General features: G+C 31.3%; 1 protein-coding gene across 1 annotated transcript in view; it reads left to right on the forward strand.

The window, feature by feature from the left end:
• Nucleotides 1-17,693, forward strand: part of LOC116188436 (probable cation transporter HKT7) — a 34,036-nt gene extending 16,343 nt beyond the window's left edge. The window contains exons 2-3 of the mRNA XM_031517802.1: nucleotides 16,268-16,501; nucleotides 17,480-17,693. Coding sequence (XP_031373662.1) covers nucleotides 16,268-16,501; nucleotides 17,480-17,678 — 433 coding nt within the window. The 3' untranslated portion in view covers nucleotides 17,679-17,693. The remainder of the gene's footprint in view (nucleotides 1-16,267; nucleotides 16,502-17,479) is intronic.
• The last annotated feature ends 942 nt before the right edge of the window (nucleotides 17,694-18,635 follow it).

An 18,635-nucleotide genomic window follows, 5' to 3' on the forward strand; every position in this document is an offset into this window, starting at 1 on the left:
AAGAAGATTGGGAGAGAAGCTGAGCAAGAAATGGAAACTCGCACAAGAAGAGGAAGATGAAGACGAAGACGAAGAAGAGAAAATTCATTTGAAGTGGGATTGTGGGAAGAAAAAGAAGGAGAGACAGAAAGAGAGAGAAGATAGAGAGAGATGACAAGGCAGAGGAAGAAGATGATAATTTAGGGTTACATCAATTTGTCTAGCCGTTACATCAATTTAGTCCCTAAATAAACTAGTGGAACAGTAACGCCATTTTGCCCCTATGTAACCGGGGATCGATCTGATGTAACGCAAAAACTCAAGGACTTGAGTTGTGAAAGTCAGGGACTATTGATGTAACCGTGCAAAGTCGATGACCAATTTGATATAACGGGGGCGAAATTGATGTAACCGTGCAAAGTCGGGGACGAAATTGATGCAAAAATGCAAATTCAGGGACTAAATTGATGTAAAAAATAAGTCAGGAATGAAATTGATGCAACTTGCGAAAGTCAGGGACGAAATTGCTTATTTACTTTTTGTAATTATATATAGATACTTTTCCATTATAGTTCTTTTATTTTAGTTTCTGTTGTTGGTATTCACTCTGTGGTTTCACTTTCACGTGCTATTATGTTTTAGTCAATTTCCTTTGTATTTGCTTCAGCCTTGTATTTTTTCTTATTTTTCTAATTTCATCATTTGATCTTTTTTATTAGGAAAAAGTTCAATTTTCATATAATCAGCCTTAAGTTGGTTTTCTAATTTCATCCTTTTATTTCAATCTTTTCTAATCGTTTTGTTTACTTTAGTTGAATATGGCTAACCTGACATTTACTTGAAATGAAAAAAAAAACTATTTTACAACAATAAAATCTAAGGAAAAAAGTAAGATTAGTACCATTTTTCCTTTTCTTTTTTTAAAATTTTTAGAAAATAATTTATTACTTCAAAAGAAATGCCACTTTAGCAATTTTTGTGAAAAGATAATACTTAAGTGATAAGAGTAAATGTGAGAATTCTACAATATATTTGTTCAAAGTGAATGTAGTTTACATTTATAATTTTATCCATATATTATGTAATTTGGAGTACTCTCATGAGAGTCTCTCGTTAAATCGATGAGAATGTGCCATATCAGCTTTTGTAGAGTCAGCTCCTGGTGAAGAGTCTCTTTAAGTCTCCCCATTAATATCTATACTTAGACTTTTTAAATTCTTTTTCCAAATTTTCATTGTATTCTCACTTTTATTCTCAATCTTAATGTTTTATTCATCAAAAAATCTTCCTCTATTAATATTTATACATATGTATATATAAGGTTGTATCACACCCTATTAAATAGGGGTAGAATCATAAATGTTTAATAAATTAGTATGTTATATGGAAATTGGATAATATTAATTATTATTGTAATTAAAGAAAATATATCCAAAATATATATAATAAAGTTGTATCATGCCATATTAAATAGGGGTAGAATAGTAAATATTTAATAAATTAGTATGTTATATAGAAATTGAATTGTATTAATTATTATTGTAATTAAAGAAAATATATACAAAAAATTAAAGAAGAATTCTTTATTGTAATCACTTATTTGTTTTATCAACAATTTATATTTTATTAAATATACATAATTTTAAAGACATTAAGAATTATTAAACTTTTCTTAATTAATTTTAACAATCATTATTAGCCTTATAAAAGTTAAATAATTTTATTTCAAATTATTCAAATTTAAAAAACTTACTATATGAAAAATGAGTGAGAAAAAGACAATCGTGGATACTTAATGTTAAAATTTTATAAACTCTATAATTATTAATCTTTCATTAAGAATAAAACTAGCTAGGAATTTTCTTTTTTTTTGTATTTTATAATTATCTTCTTATAAATTGAATTGATAATTGAAATCATTTCTATGAAATATTTTACATGACTATTTGCTTATGAGCTCTTTAATTAACATTATTTAGTGTCGGTATGAAATTTATCGTATTAAAGTTTATATAGTATAAGAATAATTTTTCTATTCTCTATATATTAATATAAACTACAAATTAATATTAATAATTGTCTAAATATCTAATGTTTCATAATAAATTTTATTTACAAAATCCATGCAATGCACGGGTTCAATATTCTAGTGTATATATATAAAGTTGTATTCCCAATAATAAATAGGGTTAGAAAAATAATTTCATATAAAGTATAAGGTCATAGATATAAATGTCTAAATAAATGAGTATAAATGTATATACAATTAGTATTAAATTAGTAAATATAAATCATTACATACTTAATAATTTTATTAATCAAGCACGTTCTTGATTTAAAATGTATAATCTCAAAATTTAATTTGTAAAAAATGCGATTTCTTAAAATAAATATCTATAAAAAAAATTTGACAGAATTAGTAATTAAAAGAAAAATCTACTATACGTAATAATTATGTTTAAATATTGAACACTTTTGAAATGGTAATAGATAAATCTATTTAAAAATAATTAAAATAGTGCTTCATAGAAATTCAACGATATATACCTAATTCATTAAAGTACTTTTACACTTACGATTATCAATTGTGCCTCTTAAATCACAATTAAATCGTAGTGTCTCCTTAATTCAAAAATACACGTTGAATACATACATACATATATATATATATATATTCCACTCTATCACTACTTCTGAATAATAAAATCACTCAATTATATCTACTATAAAATAAATAAAATCACAGCATAAAAAGGTGCTACTGCTCAGATTTATACTTCTACTCCTTTGACCATGAGGTTCTCTTGTCCATCTGTATACTTGCTCTCTGCTCCACATTTAGTTTTCTAAAAATACTTTCAAACTTTTAAAAACATGCATTTATGTCCCTCATTCTATCTCTCTATTGTATTCCTCCAAAATATAACCGCACGTACCTTTTTGCATATATTATGCCATTTACACCAATCGTCTCATTCCAAATATATATTTTCATCGATAAATCCTTTGTTCATGCATAATAATAAAATAAAAAATTTGATAATTTTAAAGTCTTTCTCGATTTTACTTTCTAAAAATATCATTTCAACTTTAAAAAGTACGCATCTATATCCCTCTATATTTCTATGTAATCATAACTTTCTAACATATAACCGCACATACATTTTCATGTAAATTATATCCTACGCACAAATCATCAGTTTTTAAATGCATTTTTTAATTAGTAATAATATACACATACATATATACACTAATTATAAAAGTATGAAGTTCCTTTTTGTTATCATTCATTTTACTCCTTTTATTTATATGTTCCCAGTTTCATAATTCCTATATCAAATTATTGCTTGTCTTGTCATGAAAAGTTGCTTCTTGCGCAAAATAAACCTTATCATGCCCTTCCACTTCCTAACAAAAGGTAATGGTGCCCCTTCATAGAAAGCCACTTAAATGTCATCAATTCTTGAATAATGGTACAATTCCATTCCATTCAAAATAACAATCGAATTGCTCTCAATTTTCATGAAAGATACAATGCGAAATTTTGCTATATCTTGCAACATTTACATGGAAAGTATCTTTCTTTCAACTAGGGACGATCATATGCAGAGTAATTTAAGCAATTTTTTCCAACGTTTCATAGATTGGAGAACTCTTTATCCGCGAGAGAAGCATTTCCCTTAAGGAGAGATCCTTTGAAAGAGAAGATCAAAATTTGATGAGGACGTGCAGCAATAATCGAAAATTAATTTTTCACAGGTATGTGTCCGGCCTTGCTTCTATTTTTCAAAAGGTTTTGTTTTTCATCTAAAATGTTTCCAGAGAGAAATAATGGTCTGACATAGTATATTAAAAACATGTTGGGCTCAAATCAAAACATAGATTCATCCATTTTCCATTTCTCTCTCTGTTCTATTCCTCTCTATGTCCTTCTTTGTCTCATCTCTTTCTCATTCTTTCGGCCAAACTACCGTTGCCAACATGATTCTTATCGCACCCTACCTACTGCCACTTCAACGTTGTCAAGATCACTATCCCGCCATCTCAATGAGGAGATCTAATATCTCATCGCTGAGGGTCTTGTCGCCATGATCTGGGGCTAATCGCTGATGTGACGTATAAATGGGCTACCAACTGACCAGGGCAGGGGTAATCGGCGCCAAACCAACAACCTCGATTCTAGAAGGGGGAGTGTCATAGAAAATAGTGTTGGGAAGGGGATAGGAGAGAGAATGATTTTATATTTTGCAGCATAATTTCTTCCCAATAGATGCTAGCGTGACTACATATGATTAGTGCCTGCAAAAGATCCCTTTTAGGGAGCGAGAATAGGAGGGGAAGAAGCCTTGCCCCCCAAAATTGTGACGATCATTGTCTGGGAGACGTGATTAAAGGTGAATATACACATGCAATTATATATATGTATGCCTTTTGAAGTTAACGGTTAAATAGATTGATGTATTTTAAGTTTTTTGACGAAGTACTTTCCAATATTTTTAGTGAGGAGATTTACTTTCTTTATCAATTTGAGGGAGTTTTTTGGGAAAACACTCGATGAGTTTTTATTTTCATTATTTTGGAACTTTTCCATCTTATAACTTTTTTAACTCATTTTTTCGTTGTTTATTCATTACTTAGAAACAATCCATTATATCTTATTCTTATTTGTTAGTTGGGCACTCTTTTATCCGTTGTAAAATTAAACTTTAAAAACCAACGGGTACTTACCCATCTTTGGAGGATAAACTATTGCATTTTTTCATAGATTTAATTAGTGATAATTAGTCAACTGCATATTTTCATTTTTGAATTGTTCATTGCGCTGATGGAAGGGAAAAATAATATGTTTCGTTAGAGAAAGCTTATTTTCTTTTATTTCAATATTTCGATTTACACCATTTGATATTCAGAAGCTTAATGGATTCTGACAAATCTAGGTTCAAGCCTAGGTGATCTTCAAATACATTAGTTGCATAGATGTATATGTTTTCATTATATAAAGCTTGTTCTAGGTAATGAATGGTCATTTCATTCCGAGAAGAATGACTTCAAAATTTATATTTTGTTATGGTCTAAATAAGTGGACAAGTGTAAGTGAGCGATATCCCAAAATGATTATGATAGGGTGATATAGATGGAAAGTCATTGTAAATAAACTTTCAACATTTTTTATGGATAATTATCCACATAATTTCATCTAAAATGAGTTCAAGAGTTTTGAACAAAATATTCATCAGAATTTCATCTAATAATATGTCAAGATATTTCAAAAATAAGATATTGCTCAAACAACTTACCAATGAAAATTTTGTTGGAAATAGGCTAGAAAATTCTCCCTAAAAAAATTTTTAAAAATGAAAATATTTGTTGATGAAATTTTCATCGGAAACATTAAACAAAAATAAAGCTCATGGATTCATATTTTTCTTATAGAAAATTAATTTCTTGGAAAAAACTGGCTTGCCATCAGGTTATTTGGTACAGGACCACCGTTTGGTTTGATTCATTTCCTTTCAATTTGTTAAAATTTAATTTCCAACAAAATTCAAATTTTATTTGACCTCACAAAATACTCAAATTAAGAAAACCAAATATTTCGCAAGAAAAAAGTAGAAATTCTTTTTCTTTTTCTTTTTCTTTTTCGAACTTTTTATGAAAATTTTACGTTTGAAAAATAATTATCAGAAAGATTTCAAAAGAAAAGCAGTGGGATATCCAACGGAATATCTATAAGAAATTAGAGAAAATTCACAAAGAAGAAGAGACTACACTGGTCCATCTAAAAAATAATCACTCTAAAAAATAACTTGTGAATCGCACACGTAAAAAAGCTAATGTATACATAAACTTCTGCCAACAAAACATGAAATTATGTGAACTTATAAAGTCCAAATATCTATACTTAGACTTTTTAAATTTTTCTTCCAGATTTTCATTGTAATTTCCACTTTTATTCTTAATCTTAACGTTTTCTTCTTCGCGAAATCTTCCTTCATTAATGTATACAGGAACCTTTGCCAACAAAACACGAAATTACGTGAACTTAAAGTCTTCGCCAAAATAATCTGATATGCTATGATGCCTCAAGAGTATATTTAGGCCAAAAATTATCAGTCCAAACATTAGCTTTCTACACTACTAAAAAAACCGGATTTACTGAGGGATGGTAGAGGGTTTTACTACTGGACTGAACATTTCGTGATAGTCGATGCACGGTTGCTGATGAAATCCCTGAGAAACAAGTCGAGTTTTGTACCACATGATGGTCCCATCGGCATTGTATTTAATTCGATACATCCAAATACTCCCAAGTGCATTCATATTAGATTGGACAGGAACCAAAGTCCATGTCCATTTTTGAAGAAGAGCATTGAACTTTTCAGCCATTGCTTGGCGCCATTTCGGGATTGGCCTATGAGGAGCAAGTGGATTTCGGTGACAATAGGGAGGAGACGAAGCTAGAAGGTTCAACCTGTTAACAGGTTTTGTGATATCGGATTGTTCCCGGGTTTGCATCCGATGTTTCCGCCTCCCCCCTCCCCCAAGTAATTCACTGCCTACACTCTGGGGGATACACGAACCAGGGTCTCCCTGTTGCATCGGATTATTCTACTTATTAATACAATTCCTTGTATTTATATTTTTGAATTAGTTTCTTTTTTTTATCAACATACATTACTGTTAAAAACTTTTTCTAACATGATTATAATTAATTTTGATTATTTAATGTATAATTATACTTATGTTGTATTTATACTATTTAAATACCCCATATTAATTATTGAGGTTTTATTTCTAACCTGGTGACTATCCGCGGGCGTTGCTGCGGATTTGATGAAAAGTTTCTTCCAATAATTATATTATTATATGTATTTATATTAATTTATATAAATCACGATGTTTTGATAAAAATACTTTTCGCAAAATTCATGAATTTCTCAACTCTTAATAAGTTACTGGACTGGGTATAAAACACATCAACATATGAGATAAAAATCAATTTTTCCCGATGATTTACAATTGTTTAGCTCATTAGTTCATTCATTGAATTCTCTCATTCAACCCGCTTTCATTGTTCTTTTTATCTATTGTAATATCTCAATGCATTTATCGATTTATATGTCTAGTAGAAAATTTGCTCGGTATCTATATTTCGTGCCCAATATTATAAGATAAAATCAAAATTTGCAGCATTGGAGACAAGAAAAAGGGGAAATATAAAGAAAAGAAATGACAGGAAAACATAAGAAAAATGATGAGTTGACATGTGGCTAAATGAGGTTTAAGTGTGGGTCATGTTTTCATTTCTTAGTTAATAATACTATTTATTTCATTTGTCCTTTTTCTATAACTGATAGTGTAGTCTTTTTTAATTTACTTAACCAAAAATTTTTAATATTCAAATTAAATTAAATTTATATTTAATACAGAATATATAACACTTTCAACACATTCAACTCTAAATTAAATTAGTTTCATATTTAATATAAGGTACTTAATTTATATAATAATATTCACTTCAAAATTATAATTTATATTTCATATATATCTCTAAAATTTTTTTATAAAACTAATATTAATTTTCATTTTATTATTATATAAAAAAATTGATATTTTATTTGTTGTTATTTTGAAATTTTTTTGAAGCTTTTTAACTTTTTAAATTTTTAATTTACTGAGGGAGCGATCCCTTGGTCCGGTAAATTTACTAAAGGATTAAATCCATCGAAAACTTTTTTTATTTTTTATTTTATAATTTAAATGAAATGATTCAGAGAATTTTACTTAAGCTAATGTTACCAAACATTCATTCCAAAAGCAAATTTTGGAATGAATAAAATGACGTGACAAGAAAAAAAATACAAGTGAAAGATAAAAACAAACAAAATATAAAAGAGAAAAAAAAAGGGCTAAAATAAAAAAGTGGGTAGAGATATTAAATCAAGAATAAAAAACAAAAGGGTGAAAAAGATTAAAATAGAAAAATATGTAAAGTTATAAATAACTAAATATAGTTTTTATTTTTTGAGTAGATAAAATTGTGATAGATATTATTCTTTCAATTCCTCAAAAATTAAGCATTAAAGATTATTTTCCTCCAAGGAAGGGTATTGGTATAGTGGCACAAGGCGCCGACTAGGAGCCAACAGGTTCCGAGTTCGATCCTCATCAATGGAATTTATGTGTCACTTTATTTCGTTTTATTTATTATCCTTGTACTAGACTATGAGCCTTTCTTATAATCGAAAAAGATTAACTTCCTCTTAATAAGTGTGTTTTCGGAACTCAGACAAAAAATTTTGTTTCTTACTAGGCTGAAATTGCTTATCACTCATTCATTTCTTTGTTAGTATATATTTTCCATTTAGATTTCCCCTCTTTAGATTTTCTACATATATTTAATTAATAAAATAATTTTTCTCTGAAAAAAATAAAACAAATAATAATTCGGTACTACCCTCAGCACAACAAGTTGGCCGCTCTTATCACAATGATAATTTAACACTATAAAGTCTCTCAAAAAAATGAATCAATAGGTATATATAAACTTGAATTCAAGTGCATTAAATAGTGGGCTAATTGTAAACATATATAATTAATTCACATTAACACTTTTTTATTAAATAAATAAAATAAATATATGTTATGGAAATATACACATATGAAAATCTATTTAGGTAATTGTTTTAATTAATTATTGGTAGACAAGTGATCGTATATTTGTTTAGATATACAAAAAAGTCTATGTTTGTTAGTTCATTTGAATTTTTTATATCACTGAAATAAAATGTAATTTTTCACTTTACATAATTCTACACATGTACTTATAATTATAATTAATAAATAGATATGAGAGAAAGATTCACTTTTAGAGTTAACTCTTTTTCCTTATTATAGTATAATTTATTTAATCATCATAAGATTTAAAATAATTCATATGGCATATCTTTAAAAATATAAATATCCTCACATACATAATAAATATATATTTTTAATATGATGTAAATGTGAAAATAGTTGAGCCTTATATAAATTAAATATTTTCATAGTAATATTAAAATTTATATCATATTAAAAAATGTCGTATGTTATATACATTTGTAATTATAAGATCCACATGAACAAATATTATTAAATTCAATTTTTATAATATAAATAAATAAAATCATAAATTATTGTTCATAGAATCCTTACATGGGTCTATAAATCCAATTAAATATATTTTCCTTTCCCAAGAAGAACAAGTACGAGAGATCGTACTGTTTGGTTGACTTTCTTGATCAAAGCAGAATGGAACTGTCCCATGTTTAAATTCGATTATTATTGCAATAATTTCAGTCCGCGAATCACTCAAACATCATCTATAAGCAAAATTATCAATCAATTATTTTTTTCCCGGATTACAACAGTAATGGCATTTTATTTTTTTTTTTTATTATTATTATAAAGAATTCTCACAGATCGAATCGACTTTGTAAATTTAATAGTGGTTAAATTCAATTGAAACCACCGTCAATTGAACTCACAAAACTGTTGGACCATTTGGAATTGATTGGCCTATTTCCACAAGCAAGGTTGTGGAAGTAGCCCCGACCCTTGGAATTTCATAACTGAAACCCTAAATTGCCGGCTATAGCATGTAACCACAAACCCCCCCCCCCCCCCCCCCCCCCCCCCCCCCCCCAAACCAAAGCCTCTAGCTACTTATGGACAACTTGGGATTGACCCGACGAAAACCCGAAATTGACTACGTCGTGTCTTGAATAAGTAGCTCCATACAAGAAATTCACTAATTGCGGACTTGATTAAAATTTTTGGATGACTTACTGGTCAATTCCTTCAAAATTTACGTATACAAAGTCCGTCCTTAACTCCAACCAGTAAATCACTATTTAAATTAAAGAATAAAATTTAAAAATTCTGGACGAATTTTTTCCTCCCATAATTCTTGATATTTTTTAAATAAAATCGGAAAAAAAATGGAAAATAATACCATGTATCTCAACCTTTACATGTTTTCTTAATTTTATTCCAACATCATTTTTTTGAGGTATTTCCCCTTTAATGGTTTGGTTTCAAATCTATTTTGTCGTAAAAGTTCCGTCTATTTTTTACGAAAATACTGACGTGACATGTTAATTACTTGATGAAGCTGACGTGGAGAGTATGTCAGTCTTGATATAAGAGAAAAAATTACACCATATATCCCAACTTTTTTTGTTGTTTTTCAGTTTTATCCTAACATTTTGATACTTCCTCAATTTTATCCCAATATTTTGATAGTTTCTTAGTTTTATCACAATCTTTTAGTGTTTTCTCAATATTATCCCGACAAGTTGGGATAAATTGGAGAAATTATGAAAAAATTGGGAAAAAAATAAAAGGTTGGGATATATAGTGTTATTTTTCTCTCGTATTGAAACACACTCACTCTTCACGTCAGCGCCGTCAAGCAATTAACATGTCACGTTAGCATTTCCATTAAAAATGGACGGAATGTTTACGGCGGGATAGATTTGTCATCAAACCAGTAACGTTAGAAGCTCAAGTATCTGTCCAATCCCGGGATCAAAGCCCCTTGGAGCCATTGGAGCGCCTTTGGCATGATTACACGCTCCGTGCATCGCCGAGGATTCCCGGGAATTAGTCGGACGAAATTTGGACACCCCGGGTTAGCAAAAAAAAAAAAAAGGCATCTGTTGTATTGCCAGTAGTTCTTCTAGCGGTAAGCTACATTACTATATGATGGATTACAGGTTATTTGCATTGCCGCATTTAGTGAGCAAAAAACACACAAGATTGACATTACTAGTCATGTCGATTACAATGTCTAAATTACCCCTGAAAATATTTAAAAAATAAATATTAAAAATTCTAAATTCTTAAGAAAATAAAAATATTGGAAGAAAAAAACTTATTCTCACAACAGGAACAACAGCTTCCATAGCTGCCATTGATGAAGCTTCATCGAGGCACAGAGGCCTCAATCTGTTTGTTCAATCGAAGCACATGAAGGACTTGGTTAAGTCTTCAATGTGCTTCAAGATGAGGTTAATGGGTGCAACAATGGCGAGATCACGGAGGCGATGGTGGGGCAACATCGGGGAGTAGCCGAGGTGATGGTGGCAGAGGTGGCAGAGAAGGCGGCAAATCGATGATTGTGGAGTGGCTAGGGGTTTCAGTAGAGTGGTTGGAGGAAGGAGATGAGATGATTTTCATAATTTTTCTTTACAAAGATTGCCATGTTGCTGGCAATCAACACCTTCACCCTCCCCTAAGCAATGTGTATTACCATTTTACTAGTAACTAGGGCAGTACTAGCGCTTCGCTATGAGAGAGGAAAAAAAAATAACTTTTCTAAATATAATTAGTTTATTTTATTCTAGTTATTGTGTAGGAAATGAAAATTAAATTGCAATATCAAAAACTTAAATGCAATTTTTTAAGGCATTATATAATTGATCACACTACGCCTGCTTGCTATACAATCGTATTATATTTTAAAAGTTATAAATGTAAATGATACTAAGCGGAATAAAATAAATCAAAACAATAATATAAATGACATAAAAAGGACCAATTATAATGTGATATACGATTAAGTGATAATTTGATATATGAGACATTTTAAAGTAAATATCGGTATTAAATTTGATGTATCTAAATATTCTATCAAAAGATGTTTTGGTTATTTAGAATTTAAAAATCAATAAATTCTTGAGGCAACTAAATTCTGCGTATTTATATTCACAACTGCTCCGCTAAAGATAAATTTGATTAGCATACAAGTTGTGACCTAAAAAGAAAACCAAACAATAGAACCTAGGATAGAATGAGAATCTTAAAAAGAAAAATAATTAAAAATAATAATATATGTAGATAGAGATATCTTGTATTTTATCACTTTAATTGACTTTCTAATAAAATCGTACAAAAAATGCCTGCCAATTTATCCAAAGTAAAAGATCAAAGATGAAGGTAAACATGGATTAAGTTCCTATCTTTATTGATATTCAGAAGAAATATTTCTTGTACAATCTCCATTACAAATTTTTTTAACATAACAAGTTTTCTCTTTTTTTTCGCTCAAGTGTAATTTCTTATGGAAAATTAAAATGCGTAAGTATTTTAGGTTCTAAAACATAAATTCAATGGCAGAATGCATGGCGTTGTTGGAGTTCCAAGTACCGGCTTTCATTATATTGAAATAGAATACTATAAGGCATATGATTCGAGAAGGATATAAATGAAAATTTTAAGTTTAATGGAAAATTGAAAATAAAAGAAGTTGTTGATGGTTAAATGGAAAAATGGGATAAAGGGACAGGTGGCATGATAATGGAAGGGGAGAAATGAAACGAGAGTTTTTGGTATATTTAAGGATGTGTATTATCACTACAAAATGGATTGTTTTATACAAAGCGTAACCAAAGAAGAAAATATATAGGATCAACTAATTTAAATGTAACATTACCAACAATCCGAATTGTTTTCCTCATACCAAATACCTCCTTAAGCAAATCCCACTACTTCTCTCTTTTGACTCACGGGAGTTTCTTTTACTACAAGTATTAAAGTCTAGAATTGATATTTGAGCCTAATTAAATAAGGTCTAGCACATTAACATATGCTCTTGTTTAATAATTAAGAAATTATATGTTCGATATTCAGTGAGACTACTATTACTTTTTATTTTATTGTATTAGGCCCATGGGCCTAGCTCCCTTGTAACCGGGGAAAAAAAAAGGCCTCACTCACTTTTTCTTGATGTACACCATAATATTTAGACGTTCAATGGATCCGTTTAATCCGAATCAAATTGGATTGGCCCATCAAAGGGCAAAACTATCTCAGTTATAATTTTTTTCATTTATAATACTCGAAACTAAGATTTTATTTAAGAAGAATAAATATAAGACCACGTGAATCGATGCACTTGGTCAGTTACACTTTTCCATTAAAAAATCCAAAATAATTGGATCTTTTCAGGTGAACCGTTTCAATTATTTTAGGATAATATAAATAAACAATAGATAATTATAAGTGAACATGCACGCCGTCTGCACAAAATGTCCTCTCCTTTAAATAGCCCTTCATTTCATGGCATGTCCCAGCACTTCTAATTAGAAGAAAAACCTTTTAGTTTGTAGATCTTCGTGGCATTTGATTAGTTAATAAAAAATGATCAACCTTTTACATATCCGCAAAGAAATGCAATACCTTGTTAGTGTCACATTGGCGAACCTAAGTTGTCTGTACGGATTGTTACGCTTCTTCCTTTTCCATTTCCATCGATCCCTCTTCCTTCACACCAATTCGTTCCTCCTTCAGGTCCTGTATTTCGTCTGTCTCTCGTCCCTTGGCTACTGGGTTCTCAAGTGTCTCAATCCAAGAACCCCCGGCTCGTTTGACCCGAGGAGTCTTGACTTGTTCTTCACATCGGTGTCCGCAGCAACTGTGTCGAGCATGTCCACCGTGGAGATGGAGGTATTCTCAAACACGCAGCTCATAGTACTAACACTCCTAATGTTTGTTGGCGGTGAGGTCTTCGCCTCCATGGTCGGGCTCCACCTTAGAAAGCACAGGATGAGAATGGTCCTGAAGACAGACGACAAAGTTGCTTCTGTCAAGAGCGATCTTAGCATCCATTCCATGGGCTCCATGGACATCATAGACGGGATAGAGCTAGGTCTGACAGAGAAAACTCAGTCCTTCGGTCCAGACGATTGTGAGTACTTGAGGTACCGCTCAGTTCGATTCTTGGGAGTGGTGGTCCTATGTTACCTAGTGGTGGTCCAAGCCCTAGGAGTGGCCGTGGTCTCAATCTACCTTTGGGTTGTGTCCACTGCAAGGGATGTCCTAAGGAAAAAGGGCCTAAACACGCTGACCTTCTCTGTCTTCACCATTGTCTCAACCTTTGCAAGCTGTGGCTTTGTCCCCACAAATGAGAACATGATTGTGTTCAGTAAGAACTCAGCTCTCCTCTTGATCCTCATCCCTCAGGTCCTTTTAGGGAACACCTTATTCCCATCTTGCCTTAGGTTTTGTGTATGGCTTGTCCATAAGTTTGCAAACAAGGCCGAGACGTCGTACCTATTGAGGAATAGCTCTGAAATAAGGTACCTCCACTTGCTTTCGGGGCTTCATTCTCGGCTCCTGGTGGCGACGGTGTTTGGGCTTATTGGCATCCAGTTCGTCGTGTTCTCTGCAATGCAGTGGAACACTGAGGTGCTCGCTGGACTTGGTCAGCACGAGAAGGTCGTCGGGGTCCTGTTCCAGTGTGTGAACTCGAGGCATACCGGTGAGACCATCGTCGACCTATCGACAATTGCTCCGGCCGTGCTGGTGTTGTTCGTTATCATGATGTTAGTTTCCCTCATCCTTTCTCTCTATCTCTCTCTATCAATTTTTCATTTAGAAGTTTGAATCTCTTATAATATACACTAAACTTCAGGCATCCGCATATCGTTATGCTTAGTCCATCAAATGAGAGATGGGTCGAGGGGCTAAGGGGACAGTCCCCTTCTAAAATTTTGACTCTCAATGAAAATTTATATAATATTATTTGATTTTCGATAAAATTACATATATTGGTTCCCTAAACTTTATATTACTATTTGTCTCCTAAGGACCCCACTCCTCTTGGGACCGTATATATTTTTCTCAACTATAGTTGAGGGTGTTATGTTCGGTTAGAAAGGATATTAGCATAGAAAATTATAAATATGAGAGGAAAAATAATAAAAGGGCATCATAAGTTCCATATTGAGAATTGAATTTAAAATTTATTGATTCAAAATCAAGGACGATCGCATTACGTAAAAACACAAAACCTTGTCAATGCTCAGATTTCTCATGTTTGGCTAAGGTGATTATATTAATCATTCAAACTTCAACAGGGTTGTTTAAGAATTCTAGGTTTATAATATGGCCAAAAAAATAATTATAAATTTAACGAGTTTAAGGTTTTCTGCTCTGATGATCACATGACATCATTAGCGGCCACCTGCCGCTAACTCACAGTATCCTCCCCTACTGAATAATTTTTTATTTCACTGGTTATAAAATAAATTTATAAATATAATAAATGATAGAAAAAAAAATAAAGAGGCTTAAGAAATCTCAAGTTAAAACATAGAACTTTTAATTCAGATTAAGACATACGGTATATTGCGCAAAACCCTATTCGGGGAAGGCGGCTTATTAGGTGCTATAGCAAATGAATAAAAAATGTATTTGTTAAATTGTTTAATAAACCTTCTTTTCAACCACAAGAAAATCAAAATGTTCAGTGGATGAAATTCATTTAAACCTTTCTTTTTTCCCTTTATTTTTTGGCGGATTTTTCAGCATGTTAGAGATCAAAATAATAAAATAAGTAAATCGACTTGAACTTTAACATATTTATTTCTTTGTAATATTATACTATTATTTAAAGAAAAAAATTCATTTAATCAAAGAGAGTATAGTGTAGTGGCGCACGTTCTATCCTGGTAGTTAAGAGATTTCAGGGTTTAATACTCGGGTTGAATTACCCGTATCCCTTTAATTAGATATCAGTATTCTATTTTATTATATTAGACCTATTAATCTCTCTTGTATTAAAAAAAAGATTCATTTAGTAACTACCACTATTTTTCCTAGAATGAAATTTTATTATATACGCAAATAAATTATTAAAATCCCTCCTAAAGAAATGTATTGAAAATTTTTTTAAAAAAATTACTCCTCTATTACCTAAAAATCACCTCCAGTAACTATTTGAAAAAATTAGCAAATTTTATAAGGATAAAAATATCAAAATAATATTTTCTTTAAATATGAATTAATCCTTGAGTTTATATAAAAATATTTGGTTCTAGCCGTATTGACCGCATCCTTTGGTGTAACTGGTTATTCCTTAACTTAGGACCAAAATGGTTATTGGGCAATCAAAATTGTAACAGGCGTATCGGAATCTATCCCTGTAATAGGATCTCCAAGCTTGCTCCACGGCAGAATTAACCGTATTTTATATGTTTTGGGTCTATTTACTCATTTTGAGGGACATTTAAATGTTCGAGGAAGGACTAATATTAATACCTAGTCACAAATAATCCAGCATGTTCTCTGCATTTCGTTTAAACCAACTAAATTAACAAAATAATGATAATAATAATAACCTTAACCTTAAATTTAATTATACATGTTAGTAATTATTCTGTCTCTTAGCCTTCCATACTGATGAGTTCTTAGTTGAGAGCCCGGAATACCAACTAAATGGTCTGCATGACTTCTTTTTCTGTAGGTACCTTCCTCCATATGCATCATTCCTGCCCGTAAAAGACATCGATGAAGGTCGCCCACGTGCCGTGGAGAGAAATAGGCCGGAAATACGCAGAAAAATCATAGAGAATCTCATATTCTCACAGCTCTCTTATCTGGCCATTTTTATCATTATGATATGCATCACAGAAAGGGAAAAGATGAAGGAAGATCCCCTCAACTTCAATGTGCTGACCATTGTGGTCGAAGTGATAAGGTGGGTACCCCTCAACTCCAACTTCATTTCATATATTTCTCTCAATAACCTTAAACATATAAGGATCTTTCTCCGATATTATACGTATGTATAATAATAATCCAATTGTTTAAGAGCTTTATCCTTCAGTGGACTGACCCGGCTCGACTGGATTAGTTGGGACACAATTGGACTTACAATTATCGGGGTTTACTCCCAAAAAAAAGTAATTATATGGAAAATTCTATTATAAGATCTCTCATGAAATCTAGGCTTTGTTTGTTTTTCAAATCAAGATTTTATTCAACTTAATTCTAATTTATTCTCCCCTTAATTCAACAATATAATCATTACTATCTTTTATCTTTTTCTCCAATTTAATAATAAATTCTCTCACATAATTTTTCTTAAATATTATTATAAGTAATTTTTTAATACTAAATTCTTCTAACCATTCAATACTTTTTTATCTTTTTCTCCAATTTCATAATAAATTCTCTTTCATATTTTTTTAACAATTATTATAACTAATTTTTTAATAATAAATTTTTCTCACCTATTTTACCTTCTTTTTTTAACTTGAAGTAGAGTTAAGTAGAGTAATTAATATACTCATGAATGAATGACCCATTATTTCGTCGATACATCAAGTCTGGAATTTTTTGAAGGTGCAATTAGATTAGATTCCTCCATTAATTGTTAGTTAAAAATAGCCTATAGCTTTCCCACCGACACGAGACATTATTTTATATTAAAAATGGTCACACATAATATATAAGTAGTCGGTTCAATTTCCTCGTATTATGTCATGTGTTGACCAACTTCTGTATACGCTATCCAACCTTCAATCTGAAGTCATAGAGAAAAGGAGATGGAAGGTAAAGAAGTGAAGGAGACGTAGACAAAAGGAGATGGAAAGGGCTTGAGGAAATTCATATGCAAGCACTAGTCGTTTTTATAACCAAATGAAGGTCATTTTTGCACATTGTGGTTTTTCAGTGCCTATGGAAACGTCGGGTTCACGACGGGGTACAGCTGCAAACGGCAGCTAAAGCCGGAGGCAGGATGCAGGGACAAGTGGTTTGGGTTTTCGGGCAGATGGAGCGACCAAGGCAAAATTATTCTCATGGTCGTCATGGTTTTTGGTAGATTGAAGAAGTTCAACATGAATGGTGGCAGAGGTTGGAAGCTTTTGTAGTTAACATATAATGTCCACATTGATAATAGTCTTCACTTACGGGAAATATAGAAAGCATCTACTCCCAATTAGAGGGATCTTCATCATGTAAAAGATCATGTGCATGCCCACACTAAATATTGCATCCCTTGATGATGTACTCATATGTTGAAATTTAAGAAGAATACAGGAGGAAAAGTCGATATATATACATATATATATATATATTTATGCATATTGTTACCCTCCAATAATGCAAGCCGGTTGATTTTTTAAATGGATAAGTGGCAAATTCAAATAAAAATACGCAATTATATTTTCATATATATATTTTTTAATTATAGGTAAGATATTACGTTCCTCGATTCGATTTCACGATTCTAATTGGTATGATCCTGGGTGGGATTGCAGTCTTAACAACCTCGGTCAGTGGTGCATGCAGAGTCGATTCACATGCCCCTAGAGGGCTTGCACTTCTCAAGGGTTGAAGCTAAATTACTCACTGCAAAAAGCGAACCAGATAATAATAAGAGATCGCCTTACGGGAGTTTGCTCCTCTATTTTGACATCTCAAGGTCCATTTTTGTGCAGTGGCAGTGGGAAGTAATTCTCATGGATGCGCTAGATCTAGTCTATGAGTATGCATGAATCATTGCGGAGATCGATTTAATTGGCCAATAAGTCCAATATATCGTAAACATTAGATAAGAAAAACGAATTGGATAATGCTAAAGCCAAAATATTAAAACAGACGACTAAATAGTGACTAGATGGATCAAAGAGGGTATAGTGCAGTGGCGCACAGTCTCGCCCGGTAACCAAAGGTTACAGGTTCAATTATTTAGTGAAACTATTCATACTCCTTTATTAATTATTAGGGTTTATATTTTATTGTAATAGGCTTATGGACCTTTTTTGATAACCCAAAAAAAAAATTGTGACTCGATGGACTTTATCAGCTTTAAACCAGGCCCAAAA

The sequence above is a fragment of the Punica granatum genome, chromosome 8 (genome assembly GCF_007655135.1).
Source record: "Punica granatum isolate Tunisia-2019 chromosome 8, ASM765513v2, whole genome shotgun sequence".
NCBI classification, from domain to species: Eukaryota; Viridiplantae; Streptophyta; class Magnoliopsida; order Myrtales; family Lythraceae; genus Punica; species Punica granatum.